Genomic DNA, 16,997 nt, shown 5'->3' with positions numbered 1-16,997 from the left:
ATTTTAAGAACTTTATTTCCCTTAGAAAAACAAAGAATGAAATAAAATTGGGTTTTCTTTCTTTCTCTTTTTCATTTATTTTTGCTTTTTTAGGGCTGCACCTGTGGCATATGGAAGTTCCTGAGCTAGAGGTCTAATTAGAGCTGGAGCTGCAGGCCTACGCCACAGCCACAGTAATGTGGGATCTGAGCTATGTCTGCAACCTACACCACAGCTCACTGCAATGCCAAATCCCCAACTTTCTGAGCAGAGCCAGGGATCGAACCCACATCCTCATGGATACTAGTCAGATTTGTTTCCGCTGTGCCACAATGGGAACTCCATGGGTTGATTTTCATTTTGAAGGTATTTCTGAGAAATTACTTCTCTCAAGTGGGGTCCTCACCAATCAGAGACATTGTTACATGCCTAATTTCTGTTAATGAAAACTCACTGATAAAAACACAGGGCCTTACTCCTGGTAGCTGAAAATTTACTTGGTAAATAGAAACCAGTATCAGCTTAGAGGAGAAAAACAAATGAGAAGTGGAATTCCTTTTTGTTCTTTTAAGAATGTTGAAGAGGAAAGACCTTGTGTTCCTTCCTTGTTTTTCTACTCATTTTGATACTATGAGCTGGTTAAATTGCTTCTTGTCTTTGCTTACTGTGGTCGTGGTGGTGATTGGTACTGGGCAGTGCATTTTGACTTCTTTTTTTTTTTTTTCTCTTTTGTCTTTTTAGGGCCGCACCGGCGGATTATGGAGGTTCCCAGGCTAGCAGTCGAATAGGAACTGTAGGTGCTGGCCTGCGCCACAGCCACAGCAATGCGGGATCCGAGTCGAGTCTGTGATCTACACCACAGCTCACAGCTGGATCCTTAACCCACTGAGCAAGGCCAGGGATTGAACCCATATCCTCATGGATACTAGTCGGGTTTGTTAACCACTGAGCCACAATGGCAACTCTGCATTTTGACTTCTTGGAGTTGCACTAATTTGGAAACACAGGTACAGTCATGCAAAAGTCAGTATGATGAGAATTTAAAAAAATAGAGAATCGATGCCAGTGAGTAATAGATGAGGAAAACATCCTCCAACAGTTGAGGGATTGAGTTCCTTTTCCAGCTCTTCCACTTTATAAGTAAAATACAAAGCCCTAAGGCATTTGGCCTCTAATAGAGGAAGTGAGGAGGTTTTGAATTGTTATAGTAAAAGGGTGATGTGGGTGGAGTAATGTGAACCTGGCAGAATATCTGAGGTTTGCTTTTACTTCATTAAAAAAAAAAAAACCCTGTTATTATGTTTTATAGATTATAATAATGAAGATGAATTTGGAAGAAAGTTGAGGTTCCTCTTGCAACAGCTTCCACCTGTTAATTACAGTTTGTTAAAGTTTCTGTGTAGATTTTTAGCCAATGTAGCGTCACATCATGAAGAAATTTGGTCTGCAAACTCTTTGGCTGCTGTCTTTGGTCCAGATGTCTTCCAGTAAGTTTTTTAACAAATTTTTTTTGATTAAAAAATGTTTGAATTTGTGAAATAGAATCATTGTACTTTCTCCCAAGGATCATAGGTTGTCTGATGAACCATTATTTTTTATAGTAGATCTGATTAATCCTCCCAGCATTTCTGTGAACAGAGTACAAATTATGTAGGCTTTACAGATGGGAAAACTGAGGCACAGAATGATTGTATAAATTGCTCAGGTTCATAAAGTGATTCACTGGTCGTCTTTGAACTTTACCTGTGATTGATTTAAGAACTCTCAATTCAGCTTGGACTTTTATTCTTAGTATTTACACAGATGTGGAAGATCTGAAAGAACAAGAAATAGTGAGCAGGATAATGGCTGGACTTCTGGAAAATTACTATGAGTTTTTTGAGAATGAAGAGGAAGATTTTTCATCTAATGATTTGAGTTCCATTACTGAACAGGTGAGGATATTTTAAATATTGGAGGGAATGGGGTTTTTTTGTTTGTTTATTTGGTTTGTTTTGTTTTTCAGCCAAAAGAACCTGTGACATATGGAAGTTCCCAGGCCAGGGATTGAATCCAAGCTGCAGCTATGACCTCTGCCACAGATGCAGCAATATCAGATCTTTAACCTGCTCTGCCACAGCTGGAACTCCTGTTTTGTTTTTATGGCTGCACCCATTGCATATGGAAGTTCCCAGCCCAGGATCGAATCTGAGTCTCCACTGTGGATCATTAACCCACAGTGCTGGGCCAGGGATTGAACCCGCACCTCGGCAGTGAACCAAGCTGCTGCAGTCAGATTACTGCCACAGTGGGAACTCCAGGGACTCCTGTTATTGTTGTTGTTGTTGTTTTGTAAAGAATATGCTCTTGAGGACATGACCCAAACTTAGGTGCAATTTTAAATACTAAACTGGAAGCAGTTCTCTTGCTATATATAATCATAGGTGACATATCCATGTAGTATTTGAATGTGATTTTTTTCTGAACAATTTCTTATTGGATAATATGGAAAAGGAATTGAAACCAGAGTATATGGTAGAACTGTTGTGGCCTTTTATGTGTTTTTCTTCTGTTAACTTAAACATTATTTATTTTGTAAGAATAATGTATTTTTGTTTTTGCAAAGAAACTGCTAGCATAGAGGAATTAGGAAAGGGTGAGAATTAGAAGGTAGAGGGAAAGATTGAATATAAAGTTGACACAAACTTTTAAAAATGTATTTCATTATTAAAGTAGCAAGTCAGTGTAGCAGAGCAGTCTTTGTTATTAATGGGAAGCATCAGGAGAGTAATAATTTAGGTTGCAGATAATGTTTTAACTCTTGTGGCTCTTGAATATTAAACTCCATTTCTCAAGCAACTTCATATATTGTTATTACTGCTATGCTTTGATGGTTGAGACTGTACAAGGATCCTAGTCCATTTCTTTATGAAGTGAGAATATTGATTCTGAGTAATTGTAATTGACTGTAAAGCCACATTAATTCAGAGTTCTCAGGTTTAGAATTTGTGATTTAGGTCTATTCAGAGGTTTTTCTTTTGTGCTTAAGTGAAATGATGTGTCAAGCAAACTTTTATATTAAAATCTACAGTGTTATTTATATTTTGAACATGGGGTGAGGCTGATAGCTTTTTTAAATGACTAATAACTCACCTGGTTAAAAATATATAAGGTAAAATATACAGTAAACTATATATTCCTATTCTTAGTATACCCACCTCTCCCCCTTTTGTTTTTTTCTGTTTTTCCAGAGTTGCTTTATGCAAATGTAAGCACATATTTCCTTTCAGGTTTTTTTTTTCTTTTTTTTTTTGTCTTTTCACGGCCGCACATGCGGCATATAGAAGTTCCCAGGCTAGGGGTCTAATCGGAGCTACAGTTGCTGGCCTGTGCCACAGCCACAGCAATGTGGGAGCCGAGCCGAGTCTTTGACCTACACCACAGCTCATGGCAGTGCCGGATCCTTAACCCACTGGGCATGGCCAGGGATCGAACCCCCGCAACCTCATAGTTCCTAGCCGGATTTGTTTCTGCTGCGCCATGATGGGCGCTCCTAAGTTTTTTTTTTTTTTTTTTTTTTTTTTTGCCACACCCACGGCATATGGAGGTCCAGGCTAGGAGTTGAATCGGAGCTACAGCTGCAAGCCTACACCACAGCCATAGCAACACAGGATCCGAGCCACATCTGTGACCTATACCATAGCTCATGGCAACACTGGATCCTTAACCCCCTAAGGGAGGCCAGGGATCGAATGCCCAACCTCATGGTTCCTAGTCAGATTCGTTAACCACTGCGCCACGACAGAAACTCCCTCCTTTCAGTTTTTTAGATAGGAAAGTAGCATACCATTACACACTGTTGGGCACCTTGTTTTTTTAATCAGTTAACAATATATCTTGAAGATATATTTCTTAACTTTTTATTTTTAAATTTATTTATTTTTTGACCATGACATGCAGTGGTTTGATGTGAGATCTCAGTTCCCAGACCAGGGATCCAACTCAGACCACAGAAGTGAAAGCACTGAGACCTAACCAGTATACCATCAGGGAGCTCTCTTGGAGATCTTTTATTGGAATGTAGAGAACATGTTTATTTTTACATCTATGTAGTTTCCTCTTGTATGGATGTAACATATAATTTATTTGATTCGTGTACTCGTAACCACTTGAATAGATGTTAGTACATCCTGCTTTTCTAAGAGTAGTCCCATTTTATATCTGCTTTATGATATAGTTATTAGTAGCTCCCCTTTTCACTCTCAGATGTATCCAGGTTCAGATGATAAATTATATGGTTATACTACTTATTGGTGGATATTGTATTACTTCCCTTCATTTGTTCTTAAAGTGTAAAGCAACATCTCTTGGAAGATAGTTTATTATACAGATTTTCATTCATTCTTAAAGGTATTGACTCTTAATTATCTGAATTAGGAGTTTTATTTCCTGAGTAGCCCAGGTTTTTTTTTTTTTTTTTGTCTTTTTGCTATTTCTTGGGCCGCTCCTGCGGCATATGGAGATTCCCAGGCTAGGGGTCCAATCATAGCTGTAGCCACCAGCCTACACCAGAGCCACAGCAACGCGGGATCTGAGCCGCATCTGCAACCTACACCACAGCTCACGGCAACGCCAGATCCTTAACCCACTGAGCAAGGGCAGGGACCGAACCCGCAACCTTATGGTTCCTAGTCGGATTCGTTAACCACTGCGCCACGACAGGAACTCCCCAGGTTTTATTTAAAAGGATTTCTATACTGTTGTAAACTTCATAGATAAGTCTTCTTAATATTTGGTGGTTATACCCTCCTTAGTTTTTAATGTTTTATTCATGTAAGCATTTTTATCTTTGACTTTCCTTCCTTCTTTTTCTTCTTTCCTCTTTCCTTCCTTCTTTCTTTTTGAGTATCAGTAACTTTTAAGAAAACAGTAGCAGATGCCAAATCATAACTTAAAATGTATGAACTTAGGATGGAATCAAATATATATGAGGTGAATCGAGTAGATAGAATTCATAGCCTGAATCAGTAATCCATGGAACTTTTGGCATATATATGTTTGGGGTGTGTGTATATATACGTTGTTGCTATTTTGGTCTTTTTAGGGCCATACCTGTGACATATGGAAGTTCCCAGGCTGGGGGTCGAATCGGAGCTGTATCTGTCTGCCTGTGCTGCAGCTATAGCAATGCCAGATCTGAGCTGTGTCTGTGACCTACATCACAGCTTGTGGCAATGCTGGATCTAACCCACTGAGCGAGGGCAGGGATTGAGTCTGCATCTTCATGGATATTAGTTGGGTTTTTAACCCACAGAACCACAGTGGGAATTCTGTATTTTTTGAAAGTTTCCAGCTGTCAAATACAGTTCCTGACTTAAAAAACTTGGTTAAAATAACTGACATATTTGTTCACAATTATTTTTGGTTAAAAGAAAATGATAAGAATAGGACACGTAGGTAGATATGCCTTAAACTTTTAGGCTCCTTTTGCGGGGGGGCTACTTCATGGCATGTGGAAGTTCCTGGGCCAGGGATTGAACCCGTACCACAGTAACTGGAGCCACAGGTGTGACAATGCCAGATTCTTAATCCACTAGGCCACCAGAGAACTCCCTATACTATGTATTTTTTTAAGCACTGGGAAAACTGACTTAAAATATGTTGTGCTTGGAGTTCGTGTCGTGGTTCAGCGGTTAAATGAATCCGACTAGGACCCATGAGGTTGCGGGTTTGATCCCTGGCCTCGCTCAGTGATCAGGGTTAAGGATCTGGCGTTGCCATGAGCTGTGCTGTAGGTCGCAGATGCAGCTCGAATCCCACGTTGCTGTGGCTCTGGCGTAGGCCGGTGGCTACAGCTCCGATTAGACCCCTAGACTAGGAACCTCTGTATGCCGCAGACACAGCCCTAAAAAGACCAAAAAAAAAAAAAAAAAAGTTGTGTTTAACATTAAATAGAATTTAACATTAACAAACACTAGGAAAAAAATGTTGAATTCTGCAGATTTGCTTGTGAATAGAAGGTATTAGCATATTGAACAGAATATGCTTAATAAACAGAGTAGTGCAGTGAGTCCTGAGAGACAGTGATGTATATTAATTATCTTGGCTTGTATTACTAATAACCAGAATCTATTTTCTTATCTGTTTTTATAATATTTTTGAATTCTAACTGGGTTGTTAATAATTTCTGAAAGTCTTTTTAAAAAACAGATTTTATAATTTAATTTGACTTGTGAAGCTGAATTAATAAGGTATTGAATAAAAGTAAAATCTCCTCAAACTTAGCATAATTTGTTTGTATTTTAAAGTTGGCATAATTTAATGCTGCTCATTTGTTATGCATTTATTTAAAGAGGTGGGCAGACCTGGTCTGTCCTGGCAGTGCTTTGAGTTTTCTTCTGATTTGATACTTGAAAGAAACGAAGTTTATTTATCACTCTGTTCTTTTGGAGGTTTATCCCATTAATGCAAGTATTTGGCTATTAAAACCTTTTCAAGGTAGATTTGAAAGCAGATTTTTTGTTTGTTTTTCAGGGCCATATCTGTGGCATATGGAATTTCCCAGGCTAGGGACTGAATCGGAGCTACAGCTGCCAGCCTATGCTGCAACAACACCAGATCTGAGCCACCTCTGCGACCTACACCACAGCTCATGGCAACGCTGGATCCTTAACCCACTGAGCGAGGCCAGGGATCTAACACGCATCCACATGGATCCTGGTCAGCTTTGTTAACTGCTGAGCCACGACGGGAACTCCAAAAGCAGTTTTTTTTTGTTTTTTTTTAATAGTATGAGAGAGATGACTGGAGATGTTGAATAGGGTGTGTTTGAGAAATGACCCGGAGTCAGTGGACAGGTTCTTTGTATGGGATCCTTAAATGAATGCCAATCCAGTAGAGTGGTTTGAAGATGTAGGTGATAATTATGTTTCTTTATACGTTTGAGAAGGCAGGTAGCAGCGTTCTCCACAAACTGGAGTCTGGAGAGCAGGCATTTCACGAGGCTCTAGAGAAGGGAATTACAGCAGTCAAAGAACGAAGAGATGTAAGTATGGATGAGGGTTTTCCACAAGTGGAGTTGAGGCAGCTGCATATATAGGGCAGGTTCAGAATAACGTATAAATAGAATAGTTGATAAGCAGAAGATCAAATTGACAAGAAGAGGATCAAGAAGAATTTTTGAAGATAAGGGTGGGGGTCAAAGATCATTTTTGTTTAAGTTTATAATTTTTACTCTTATCCAAACTAATTTAGTCATTTCTTACTGTAAAAAGTTACACTGGAAGGCCTGGTAGGAGGGGGATGGGTTGGTGGGGAGAAAAACCCATCGGCAACAGACTGTGTTCATGTCATGTCTTAGTTGATGATTACTGATGAAAATACTAGAGAATGTCAACTAATTTACATAAAGCTTATTGAATCAAATATAATTTCAATATAATTGGGTGTAAAGCTTTTGTAGTTACTAAAAGCTATTGATTGTAGTCACAATGTGATTTTAAAATGTATGATATGACATATTAAGATAGCAGTACCTCTGTACCAAAAATCTGAATAAATACTCATCAAAGTTTAAATCTCTTTAGTTTTTTGGTTTTTTTTTAATATTCTACTCTTATTGAGAACAATGTTTTTCCTTGCTTGCATTACCAGGTAGATATTGCTTAAATATATTCTTTTTTTTTGTTTGTTTGTTTTTTGCCTTTTCTAGAGCCGATTCCTGCGGCATATGGAGGTTCCTAGGCTAGGGGTCTAATCGGAGCTGTAGCCACCCGTCTATGCCAGAGCCACAGCAATGCAGGATCTGAGCCATGTCTGTGGCCTACACCACAGCTCACGGCAATGCCAGATCCTTAACCCACTGAGCAAGGCCAGGGATCGAACCTAAGACCTAATGGCTCCTAGCTGAATACTTTAACCAGTGCGCCATGACTGGAACTCCGCTTAAATATTTTCTTGATTTTCATTAACTTATTAAATCTATAAATGGAGAAAGAAGATAATTTTCCATTTGATCCAGTGTTTTTTTTTTTTTTTTGACCTATTGTTTGAAATTTTCACCTTTGTTGTATATAAATCTTACCTTTCAGTAATAGCCACTTAGGCTAGTAATTTTCAGTCTTTTTCATCACTGTTATATATGATAGGAGAGATATGAGGGAAAACATTTATAATCACAACAAATTCAGTAGAATCTGCCGCATATACTTTTCTTTTTTAGGGCCACACCGCACCTATGGCATATGGAAGTTCCTGGGCTAGGGGTTGAATTGAGGCTACAGCTGTTGGCCTATGCCATAGCCACAGCAACATGAGGTCCAAGCTGCGTCTGTGACCTACACCACAGCTCACAGCAGTGCCAGTTCCTTAACCCACTGAGCAAGGCCAGGGATCAAACCCCGTCCTCATGGATACTAGTCGGGTTCTTAGCCCACTGAGCCACAATGGGAACTCCCTGCTACATATACTTTATATATATAAATGGTTCACAAATTGAGATCATTAACTGTTGTTAATATGAATTTATAGGAACTCATCTAATGACCTTGATATACCAGTAGTTGAGAATTCCTGCTTTAGGTATTTTACATAATCTCTTCATTTCTAATAAAAAGTGATGTTAAATGTAGAAGCTATGATAAATGTTATATAGAAATAAGATAATTCCAGTTATAATGATAGCTATTATTTATTACTTATTATATGTCTATACTCCTGAAGAGTTTGCATACATTATTTAATCCTTTCGACTAGCCTTGTGAGGTAAATAGTATAGCGTCTTCATTCTATACATCGGCCTGGAGAAGTTGAGGAAGTTGCCAGAAAAAGTTAATGGCACATGAGAGATATAAACATAGATCTTCCTGCCCCCAAAGCCTGGCTTTTAAGCACTTACTGTTTTATACTTGAAAGCAGGTAACATGTGCTTGTTGATTAGGAGTGTGGTAAAATATCACAGTGTAATTACCTTTCTTCTGGTTGAAGTTTTCACTTGTGAGAGTACTCTAGCAACTATAATTGCCTGTCCATCAGGAAAAGCATTGCTGTTACATGTAGCAGTAAATTTATTCTGGGTATTGCCAGCATATTTGGCTAGAATGGACAAAGGTATATTTTTACTGTTTAGTGTTTTTAATGACAAGCATTAATTTATAAAAAATGTCAAGACCGTTTATGACTAGTTTCTTTTTTGGCATAGCTTAGCAAATATTTCTCATTTGAAAATATTTTGTTCGGAATTCCCATCATAGCTCATTGGGTTCAGAACCCGACTAGGATCCATGAGGATGCAGGTTTGACCCCTGGCCTCGCTCAGTGGGTTAGGGATTTGGCATTGCTGTGAGCTGAGATGTAAGTCACAGATGTGGCTTGGATCTGGTGTTACTGTGGCTGTGGAGTAGGCTGGCAGCTGCAGCTCTCATTAGACCCCTAGCCTGGGAACTTTGATTCATTTCCACTGCACCACAATAGGAACTCCATGCAGGGCTTTTTTATAGTTTGCAGACTTAGTTCTATTCCTAGTGATATACTAATGTAGTCATTACTTCCTGCTTTAAAATGTAATTTTTGGGTTTCAGTTTTACTCTAATGTGGAAAGGTTGGCAGTTCCTTACTTTGTGAGAGAAATTGGTCCTAAGAAATGAAGTGAAAATGAGTTGTATTAAAATTTTTCTTAGAAAATGTTATAATGTCAGGTAACAGTTTCATTAAATTTTAATTCTTAGTTTTCTTCTACTTCTGTAGGTTAATGAACTTTCTGAGGAAGAAGAAGATGAAAAGCTAGAACATATAGAAGAACTTCCAGAAGAGGGTGCAGAAAAATCAGATGACATGCCAGAGGTGGTACAATTAAGGATGACTGAAGATATCCTGGAACCAAATAGTGTTACAGCATCAACAAGGTAGTATTTCAGTTAAAAGGACTTCAGTTTTTGAACATTTTGGTCTAAACGTAAATTCACTTAAGCACTGGAGTTCCTTTGGGTTGAGGATCTGATGTCGTCACTGCAGTGGCCTGGGTTGCTGCTGTGGCTCGGATTTGATCCCTGGACCAGGAACTTATACATTCTGTGGGCGTGGTCAAAAATAAATTCACGTAAGCACTAAATTACACAGATTATAATGGTGTATGAAAGGTTAGTTTGTGTATGAAAAAGAAAAACAGGAAACTTCTAAAGAAACAACCTTTTTAAGGAGTTTTTAGTTATTGGTATTTGTACCTTTCTTTAAAAACATAACCTCTTCCTGGGGTTCTTATTGTGGCTTAGCGGAAATGAGCCCGACTAGTATCCATGAGGATGCAGGTTTAATCCCTGGCCTCGATCAGTGGGCTAAGGATCCAGTGTTGTTGTGAGCTGTGGTGTAGGTCACAGACGTGGCTTGAATCTGGTGTTGCTGTGGCTGTGGCATAGACCAGCAGCCATAGCTCCAGTTCGACCCCTAGCCTGGGAACTTCCATATGCTGCAGGTGCAGCTATAAAAAGCAAAAAAAAAAAAAAAAAAAATTATGCTCTCCACTAAGGTAGCCACTAGCTGCATGTGGCTATTTAAATTTAAACAAAATTTAGCTACATTTCAGGTGCTCAGCAGCCGTATGTGATTAGTGGTTACCATAACCACTAATATAACATATATGTTGTAACATAACATGGTGCAGAGATAGACCAGTTGTACTGTCACAGAAATTAAATTTGTTTAGTATTTGTAGTTATTCAGTTACTACTAGCAAGGTTAAGTATTTTTCAAGTGTGTGCTATTAGTAGTTTCTTCTCTTTGATCATCTGTCTAGTTTTGTAGAGGATTCTCCTTCCCTCTAATACAGTCATTTTTATATGGATTCATTGGAGATTTGATGGTAATCAGGATTCCTCAATTGCCAGTTATAGAAACAGATCCTGGTTAATGGAAATAAAAAAGGTATTTTATTAGAAGAATGCTGGATAGGTCATAGAGTTGGAAGGAAAAGCAGAGAGAACATGGAAACTCTGGAGAATTTAGTAACAGGGTCATGGAAGAACCTCTTTAGGATGTGGTTATTGCAGTGAGATTCCAACTACTTCCTTCCATGCGTCATTCTGCTCAAGATCACACTCCTGTGGGGTAGCATGGGAGAGGCTGGCCTAAATTGGGTCATGTGTCCATTCCCCTGCCCAAGTAGAGCTGGTTGTTGTAATTTATGCCTATATCAAGAACGTTGGATAGAGGAGCCAGTTTGCCACAGAAAAATGGGACTGTTACCAAAAGAAAAGGGTAGACATATCAGGCAGCAAAAATAGGTGTGTTTGTTTCAGAGGTCTTCAGATTTAGTGTTGATATTTGTAAATTTCAGTTAATACCTTAGCATTGTATTTTAGCTTTTTATCCTCAGAAGGCACAGGGCCTAGCATATAGGGAGCTCTTAATAAACAAAATAATTTTAAGAAATTAGTAGATACTGTATTGCATGAAACTAGAGATTGAAATTTTCATAACGTAATGTTTTGTCTTTGAGTTTTTCTCTGAGGTATCTTGAAAACATTTACTAGAAGTATTAGGTAGTCTGCTTTGTATTTCTCTTCAGAAGTAGCAATGGGAAGAAACTTAGAAACTTAAGGGAAATAAACATTAAGTGATAGCTTAGCAGTTCTCAAATATTTTGGTCTCAAACATTATACTCTTAAAAATTTATAGAGGATTCCAGAGATCTTCGTTAATATTGATTTTATGTCTGTCAGCATTTACCGTATTATAAATTAAAATAGCATAAACTGCAGGGAATGTTCTTTGTTGAGTTGTGCTTTGGAAGATGCTTTGTGTTTGTAGATGAAGTAAAGCCATTTATGATCTAACAGTTTTTTTACTGATAAATTCTTCTCCTTTATCAGTTTTAAGTCATCCATTCTCAAACTTTTTGGTCTTATGACCACCTTACTAAATTTGAGGACCCTAAAGAACTTCTGTTACTGGGAGTTATAGCTATTGGTCTTTACTGGGAATTGAAATTGAGGAATTAATTTTTTAAAGTAATGATGAACTCAATACATGTTAATGTAAAAATTTTTAATGAAAAGTAACTGTTTTCTAAAATCTCCAAAAAGTTTCTAGTGAGAGATTTTTTAGTGGCATTGTGTTACATTTCTATAAATCTCTAATGTCTGGCTTAGTAGATAACAGCTCGATTCTCATATTTTCTTCTGCATATAATTTGTTGCCATATGTATTTTGGTTGAAGTATGTGAAGAAGTAGTTGGAAAAATGTGGAGAATTTTTATAGCCTTTTCAGATAATTGTGTATATTCTTTAAGAGTACACCGAAATTTGATAAGTGGTAGTTTCTTAAAAGCTATTTGTAGTGTGGACCCTTAAAGCATATCTCAGTTTTTCATACACTGGTCCATTGGTCTGTTTTGTACTTAGAAAGAATCTTTTAGCTATGCTTGATTTTGTAATATGGTATATTGGTCATTTGGAAAATACCGCCTCAACTGAATTATTCAGAGTTTCCAAATAGTGATGCATTTTTGTTACCTGATATCAAACGTATATGCTTTAATATCACCATTGATGGTATAAAAAATATCTTTAAGTATTGGGATGCTATTAAGCTTATGGTGGAGGATACAGATTTTCCAGAATTCTAATTTTTGCTTGAAAACCCAAATTTTATCAGCACTGTCAGTTGTGGTCATTTTTGAGAAAATGTCTGCTAACCAAAGTTTGTCAGTCTGTCTTTCAAGTAAAAATGAGTTTTCCATGATACAAGTTTAGCTCTCAACTCAAACAAGACAAGCATTATACTAAGCTATGCAGCAGAGTTGCTTTGTGTGTGCTTCCTATTTTGTTACACCAGATTGAAAAAGACGTGTACTCAAGAGCTGAGATAAAATTAATAGTATGTATTACTTCTTTTTTTGTTTTTGTTTTTTGTCTTTTCTAGGGCCGCACCCGAGGCACATGGAGGTTCCCAGGCTAGGGGTCGAATCAGAGCTGCAGCCGCCGGCCTACGCCAGAGCCACAGCAACTTGGGATCCTAGCCTCATCTGCGACCTACACCACAGCTCACAGCAACGCCAGATCCTTAACCCACTGAACAAGGCCAGGGGTCAAACTTGCAACCTCATGGTTCCCAGTTGGGTTCATTAACCACTGAGCCATGACGGGAACTCCATGTATTACTTCTTTGTCCAGAACTGGCTCCTTTAAAGAAAATCACAAGTGGGTAGTGATGAAGAATGCATTGCCCATGTACAGTTGGGTACTGTTTGCCTGGACTTGAGCTGAGACCCCAGGCATTTTTTTTCTACCATTGTTTTGCATCATCCTGCAAATATTATGAAAACAGTTTTGATCTTTTGGTTCACCGACCACCCTTCAAAAACTAGTGGTTTAAATATTTGTGTATGAGTTGTATTGATTGACCTATTTTTGCGCCTGTTATTTCTGTACATTGTTTGCCAATAGCCATATTTCTGTGAGATGTGAGATGAGGTCAGAGTAGAAAATGGTGGAATTTAGGGTCTGGGTAGCCACAGGTGCTCAAAAGCGTGAAGTTTGATTGCTTCTGAGGCTTGGTCTTATCCATGAAGTTCATGAACATCTCAAGCTTGTACCTTGTAGATGAAAAATTATTGCTTTATATTCACACGCTTATCTAGTTCCCATGGTGGCTCATTGGGTTAAGAATCCAACATAGTGTCCCTGAGAAAGTGGGTTTGATCATTGGCCTCACTCAGTGAGCTAAGAATCCGGTATTGCCACAAGCTGTAGCGTAGGTCGAAGATGTGGCTTGAATCAGTGTTGCTGTGGCTGTGGCGTAGGCTGGCAGCTGTAGCTCTGATTTGATCCCTAGCCTGGAAATTTCCATATGCTTTGGGTGCAGCAATGAAAAGAAGAAAAATGAAAAGAAATGTTGGATGGGAAAAAGAATTTATGCTTTGGGTCATAAGATAATTTTATTAAAGTAAAATATTTGTTGAAGTATCAGCATAATAATTATTGACTAGATATCTTCCTCCTTCCCATTGCCCTGAAAATCATGCATCTGATACCCTTAAAACTTGGGTTTTTTATAACCTATTGAGTAACTTTCTAATAGTGAGGAATCTTTCAGTTTACTCTTTTTTAAAAAAAAATTATTTTTATTTTCTTTTTCGGCCACACCCTTGGCATATGGAAGTTCCCAGGCCAGGGATAGAATTTGAGCTGAAGCCATAGCTACATCATTGCCAGATCCTTAACCCACTGCACTGGGCCAGGGGTCAAACTGGAGCCTCCACAGAGATAAACTGGATCATTAACCCGCTGTACCATAGCAAGAACTCTCATCTTCCAGTTTACTTGTCATAGGTGTAGCGTATTCCCAAATTGATGTGAAAAGTAAAGAAATGGATTTTGCTTTTGACTGGAAAAGGGATATGTGATTTTTGGTGTTGTTATATTTATGTGTGTGTGTATTAAAAAATATTTATGTATTTATGTGTTTTTTAAACCACTGTGTGTGTGTGTGTGTGTGTGTCTGTGTATGTATGTTTGTTTGTTTGTTTGTTTGTTTTGGCTGCTCTTGTGGCATGTGGAAGTTCTGGGCCAGGGATTGAACCTGTCCTGCAGCAGCAACCCAAGCCATGCAGTGACAGTGCTGAATCATTAATCTGTGCCACGAAAGGACTCTGAAACCAATTATTCATTTATTTTTGACTTTAAATATATATATATATATGTATATATATATGTTTAAACTTTTATTGTTGATTTACAATGCTGTGGTAATTTCTGCTCTACAACAAAGTGATTCACTTACGCATGAATTTTGGGTAGAGCTCCCTGTGCTTTAGAGCAGGTCCCTGTTGGCCAGTCATTCCATATACCACAGTGTGCATATGCCAGTCCCAAACCCCAAGTCTGTCCCTGCCCCCCTCTCCCACCTGTCCCCTTTGGTAACCATAAGTTTGAAACCACAGGGCTTTTTTTTTGTCTTTTTGTCTTTTAGAGTTGCACTGTGGCATATGGAGGTTCTCAGGCTAGGGGTCTAATCAGAGCTGCAGCTGCCGGCCTACACCATAGCCACAGCAATGCCAGATACAGGCCGCATCTGTAACCTACACCACAGCTCTCAGCAGCACTGGATCCTTAACCCACTGAGCAAGGCCAGGGATTGAACCCGCAACCTCATGGTTCCTAGTCAGATTCCCTTCTGCTGCACCACAACAGGAACTCTCCAGTTTTTGTTGTTGTTGTTGTTGTTGTTCTGTCTTTTTTCTTTTGAGGGGCTGCACCCAAGGCATATGGAGGTTCCTAGGCTAGGGGTCTAATCAGAGCTGTTGCCGCCAGCCTTCACCAGAGTCATAGCAACGCCAGAGCTGAGCTGCATCTGCAACCTATAGCACAGCTCACGGCAACATCAGATCCTTAACACCCTGAGTGAGGCCAGGGATTGAACCCACAACCTCATAGTTCCTAGTCGGATTTGTTTCTGCTGCGCCATTACGGGAACTCCTGATACTACAATTTTTTAAATGGCCATTTTGGTGGGACTCTGGCATGAATTATCCTAATTTTAGATTTGAAAAATTTACTATTAATGCTTTTCTGAAAATGGATAATGAGTAAATAGTAGTACTCTATTTACTATGCATCTGTTTTAGCAATGTTATATTTGTCATAGTTTATATTTTTAAATATGGTAGTGTGATTAATGCAAACAAACAGATTGGCTTTTCTGCTTTACACTGGGTTTAGGATAAACTATTTATGTAAGAGTTCCAGACAGATTCAAAATTTTTTGTCCCCCTTTTACTACCTCCTGCCAAGTTGTACAGTACTTGTGAAAAAGTTTATAGACTGTTGATTGGGTCCCTCTTTATGCTGGATTCTGCTTCCATTTAGACCACTGCTCGGATTGCTCATAAGTTTTCATAAGCCCATTACCATCTTTTATGGTATTCGAAGTTGCTTTACTGGATGTTTTTATTAGGAGATGCCACAGTGTTCAGAATGGCTTGCAGGGCTCTATTGCAAGTAAAGCGATTCTTACCAGATTTAAGTGAAGCAGGGCACCAGTACTTTTATTGAGGTGTTGTTTGTTGTAGTAAATATTTGCATTTGGAAAATTAAAATAGTGGTAGTTCCTTATGATAATTGTATTTGAATTACAGAAAGTTAGTAATTGAAATAAATGATTGCAAGATTGATTTTGTGTTCTCAAGATTGTGTGACTCTAGGCAGATTGAAAAATAGAGTTAACAGCAGAAGGGAGAAAAAAAAAAAGGTCAGGGAATGACTACAGTCTTTAATGTTAACACTTGATTGAAGCCTAAAACACATGTGATCCTCGTGACTTATTGTTTGTCCTTTTAGTCTGGTCTTCCTTGTCTGGTAGTTTAGTGAAAATAACTAGCATTTTTGGATCGTCTTTATGGCTTTAAATTTATCAGCGTTTATGTTTGTGTGTGTTTTTTTAAATTAGAACTCATATCCTTATGGTGCTTATGTTATTTTGCTTCTGCTGCAGGTGCATAACTATATTGATAAATCTTTTTTATAGCCATACTGTGTGTTAGCCCTGGTTTGTACATAAATGCTTTACTGTCTACAGAACTTGGCAAAAGTCTGAAAATAAAGAATAATCAAATTCTTTGAAATCTGAAAACTAAATCAGTCTTTTGTCCTTCAGAAATTCAGAGAACAGTTTTGTTTTTTGTTTTTTTGGGGTTTTTTTTTTTTGGCTTTTTGCCATTTCTTGGGCCGCTCTCGGGGCATATGGAGGGTCCCAGGCTAGGGGTTGAATCAGGGCTGTAGCCACCGGCCTACGCCAGAGCCACAGCAACGCAGGATCCGAGCTGTGTCTGCAACTTTACACCACAGCTCACGGCAACGCCGGATGGTTAACCCACTGAGCAAGGGCAGGGATCAAACCCGCAACCTCATGGTTCCTAGTTGGATTTGTTAACCACTGTGCCACGACGGGAACTCCCAGAGAACAGTTTTATAGTCAATTTTGTAGCCTCAGTCTGACTCAGTAAAGTACAAAATCTGTTAATTTGGTTTGCTTACTGTGGCTATTC

General features: G+C 38.6%; 1 protein-coding gene across 32 annotated transcripts in view; it reads left to right on the top strand.

The window, feature by feature from the left end:
* Nucleotides 1-16,997, top strand: part of FAM13B (family with sequence similarity 13 member B) — a 115,222-nt gene that overhangs the window by 40,840 nt on the left and 57,385 nt on the right. For 16 of the 32 annotated variants that reach the window (XM_021084803.1, XM_021084829.1, XM_021084804.1 and 13 more), the window contains 4 exons: nt 1,289-1,466; nt 1,772-1,913; nt 6,908-7,003; nt 9,703-9,860. In XM_021084803.1, coding sequence (XP_020940462.1) covers nt 1,289-1,466; nt 1,772-1,913; nt 6,908-7,003; nt 9,703-9,860 — 574 coding nt within the window. The remainder of the gene's footprint in view (nt 1-1,288; nt 1,467-1,771; nt 1,914-6,907; nt 7,004-9,702; nt 9,861-16,997) is intronic. The other 16 variants (XM_021084826.1, XM_021084818.1, XM_021084811.1 and 13 more) reach the window with 1 other exon arrangement.

Source organism: Sus scrofa, chromosome 2, assembly GCF_000003025.6.
Source record: "Sus scrofa isolate TJ Tabasco breed Duroc chromosome 2, Sscrofa11.1, whole genome shotgun sequence".
Taxonomy (NCBI): Eukaryota; Metazoa; Chordata; class Mammalia; order Artiodactyla; family Suidae; genus Sus; species Sus scrofa.
This window is presented reverse-complemented; position numbering and strand designations above follow the sequence as displayed.